This window comes from Camellia sinensis, chromosome 9 (assembly GCF_055761805.1).
Source record: "Camellia sinensis isolate YWXY chromosome 9, ASM5576180v1, whole genome shotgun sequence".
NCBI lineage: Eukaryota > Viridiplantae > Streptophyta > Magnoliopsida > Ericales > Theaceae > Camellia > Camellia sinensis.
The window spans coordinates 82582594-82585447 of record NC_138969.1 but is presented as its reverse complement, the minus strand read 5'-3'; the positions used below and the strand labels follow the sequence as shown (position 1 = coordinate 82585447).

Here is a 2854-nt window from a genome sequence, read left to right as displayed (position 1 = left end):
TTTAATGGAATGGGAGACGAGGAGCCACATGTGCGCAATCGAGAACATCCTTCTAGAAACCTCTCTGTTTTGCTCCCAGAAATTGTTCTGCTTGCAGTCAGAAAATTAGTTTGTTTTGCCTCAACTTTTGCTCTATTTTTCCGTGAGAATGACAAAGCTTGCACAAAATAGGGTGGCCAGTCGACCTTGGAAAGTGGTCGGCCGTACTGGGAGATGACCGGCCGGCCACTGTTTTGGGTACTACCTTGCTGCCATAGAAATGAAACAGAGCAAAAATAGAGTGTTTCTAGGGGATGTTTGTCCTTTCTGCATCTCCCTATCATGAAACTGATCAAGAGAGGAGTAGACTCGATTCACAAACCATCAATTGTCGTTAAGTTGTTGCGCGGTGATCTATGAATCGATAGGATAAAAGATCAATAAATGGAAATTAAAGACCAACAAAACCATCTCCCTATCATGGAGTTACCTCAAGGGTAGTGGTAGACATTGCTTGTCGAATCCTTAACATCACTAAAAAGTATGTAATGACTCGAGACGCAATATGTTCAATATAACGACCGATGAACCCAAACCAATTTTATTACTCTTGTTTACCATTTTTATTCCAATTTTAACCTCTTTTGCATTACCTTGCTATTCTTTATTCATTTTGTCCAAAAGTGATAATTACGTCCACTAATGAAGAGAAGTGTCAAATAAGAAGTTGTGCTTAGCATGAGAGAGATGTAATGTCCTGGTAATGAACCTCCGAAGAGGTTAAACCATACGTAGTTCTAGCTAAGGTTCACTTGGGTATTAACACTCTCATTTTGTGCTCTAACTTTTTCCAAAGCCACCCTTTCAGGTTTTCGACCTTGCAAGTTTTTATTTTTTTATTTTTTATGCTCTAACTTTTGCCTGGGCCGCCCTTTCGGGTTTTTGACCCAACAAGCCTCTCAAGGATAATACTTCTTTAGTTTGTCCATGTTGATTGGTACAAAAACTCTAAACCATCCAAATGCATGTAGGGACCTGTCCAATTGGGCCTAAACTTGCCCCTAGGGTTATGGATAGGAGCTCGATTATTCTTCAACACTAAGTTCCTTTCTTTCTTTTTGTTGAATGCTTTGGCAATCCTAAGTTGAAACCCTTAAATGTGGTATAACACTTTCAATCTTCGCTCATCAAATATCACCAGCTCCTTAAATCGGTTATGTTGCTAATCAGCTTTTACTATATGATATTTAGCCATAATCATCAATGAAGGCACTTTTAATTCGATCGGCAAAATAGCTTCCATTCCATATACCAAAGAATTAGGGGTTGCCCTTGTAGACGTTCAAATTGATGTCATGTATGCCCAAAGCGCAAAAGGTAGTTTATCTAGCCAATCTCTACAGGTTTCCACCATTTTACGTAGAATAGTCTTGATGTTCTTATTTGCAGCTTTAACGGCTCCATTGGTTTGTGGCCTATAAGTTGATGACTTGTGAAAATCCACATTATATTTCTCAAGTAGAACTGCCACTTCCCCTCTGAAGTTTGAGCCATTGTCTGAAATTAATTCATTTGGCACTCCATTTCTACAAATGATATTAGTCCTGATGAATTTGGCCACATGTGACGCTTTTAACACTGAAAATGACTGTGGTTCAACCCACTTGGTAAAATAATCAATGGCAACCAAAATAAACTGATGCCCATTTGAACCCTTTGGTGTGACTGCCCTGATAATGTCTATGTCATAGATTGAGAAAGGCCAAAGCGAAGTCATGTTATAGAGTTTTATTGGCGGGATATTCATGCTATTATCGTGGATTTAACATTTGTGCATCTCCTAACAAAGTCGATACAATCACCCTCCATGGTTAACCAGTAGTATCCCTGTCTAAGGATCTTTATAGCCATCATTATTCCATTCATATGGGCTCCACACTCTCCTCCATGGATGGCTTCCATGATACGCTTTGCCTCTTCTTCCTCTACACACAACTTATGCATTCCCAGATGCCCCCTTCTATACAGCTTATCTCTTCAGATGATGAATTGAGCAGCCAGACGTCATATCCCCCTTTTGTCCTTGGCATTTTCCCCTTGCAGGTATGTACCGCTTTCCAAAAAGTTTCACATATCAAAGTACCCAGGGGTTTTATCTTGAATTTCTTATGTTGCAGCTACCATTTCATATGTAGGTGTATATCTTTGTTTTATCAGGATTGGACACATCTTAACCCCAACTGGTATATCTATTATGGAGGCCAGGGTTGCCAACGCATCATCAAATCGGTTGTTCTCTCTCACCAGGTGTGTAAATGTCAGTCTTTCGAACCTCGGAATCAACATGTCTAAAGTCTGATGATAAACTTTCATTTTCTCATCTTTAACCTTCCAATCTCCATTGGATTGAGAGATCACCAAGTTCAAATCCCCAATCATATCTAACCTTATTGCCCCTAGTGCTAGAGTGACTTCCAGTTCGGTAATGCATGCCTCATACTCTACTTGGTTGTTATATACCTTGAATCGAAGTTTGAAAGTTAAAGGGATATGGGAATCATTTGGCACTATGAGCAACACACCTATCCCATAGCCAAATTGATTGGATGCCCCATCAAAGTACAACTTCCCAGTGTCTTCTTCCATCTGCATGACCTCCTCATCTGGGAATGAATAATTCGTATCTTATTCTCCTTCAATCGGGTGATCAGCTAAAAATTCTACCATGGCCCTTCCTTTAATAGATTTGCGAGCGACATACTTAAGGTCGAATTCAGAAAGCAAAAGCAACGAATGAGCTAGCCTACCGGTAAGCGTTGGTTTCTCAAAGAGATATTCGATAAGGTCTAATCTTGAAACTAGAATTACCGAGTGA

The 2854-nt window shown here is 39.8% G+C and overlaps 1 protein-coding gene across 1 annotated transcript; it reads right to left on the bottom strand.

The window, feature by feature from the left end:
- Positions 1-2145: 2145 nt before the first annotated feature.
- On the bottom strand, positions 2146-2625 carry LOC145799586 (uncharacterized). The gene has a single exon (XM_082889182.1). It carries the CDS (start codon positions 2623-2625, stop codon positions 2146-2148), a length of 480 nt encoding a protein of 159 aa, XP_082745308.1.
- Between the last annotated feature and the right edge of the window lie 229 nt (positions 2626-2854).

What these genes read in the sequence shown, in the direction of transcription:
- LOC145799586 (XM_082889182.1), bottom strand. Translation starts at nt 2,625, where the DNA reads ATGGAAGAAGACACTGGGAAGTTGTACTTTGATGGGGCATCCAATCAA.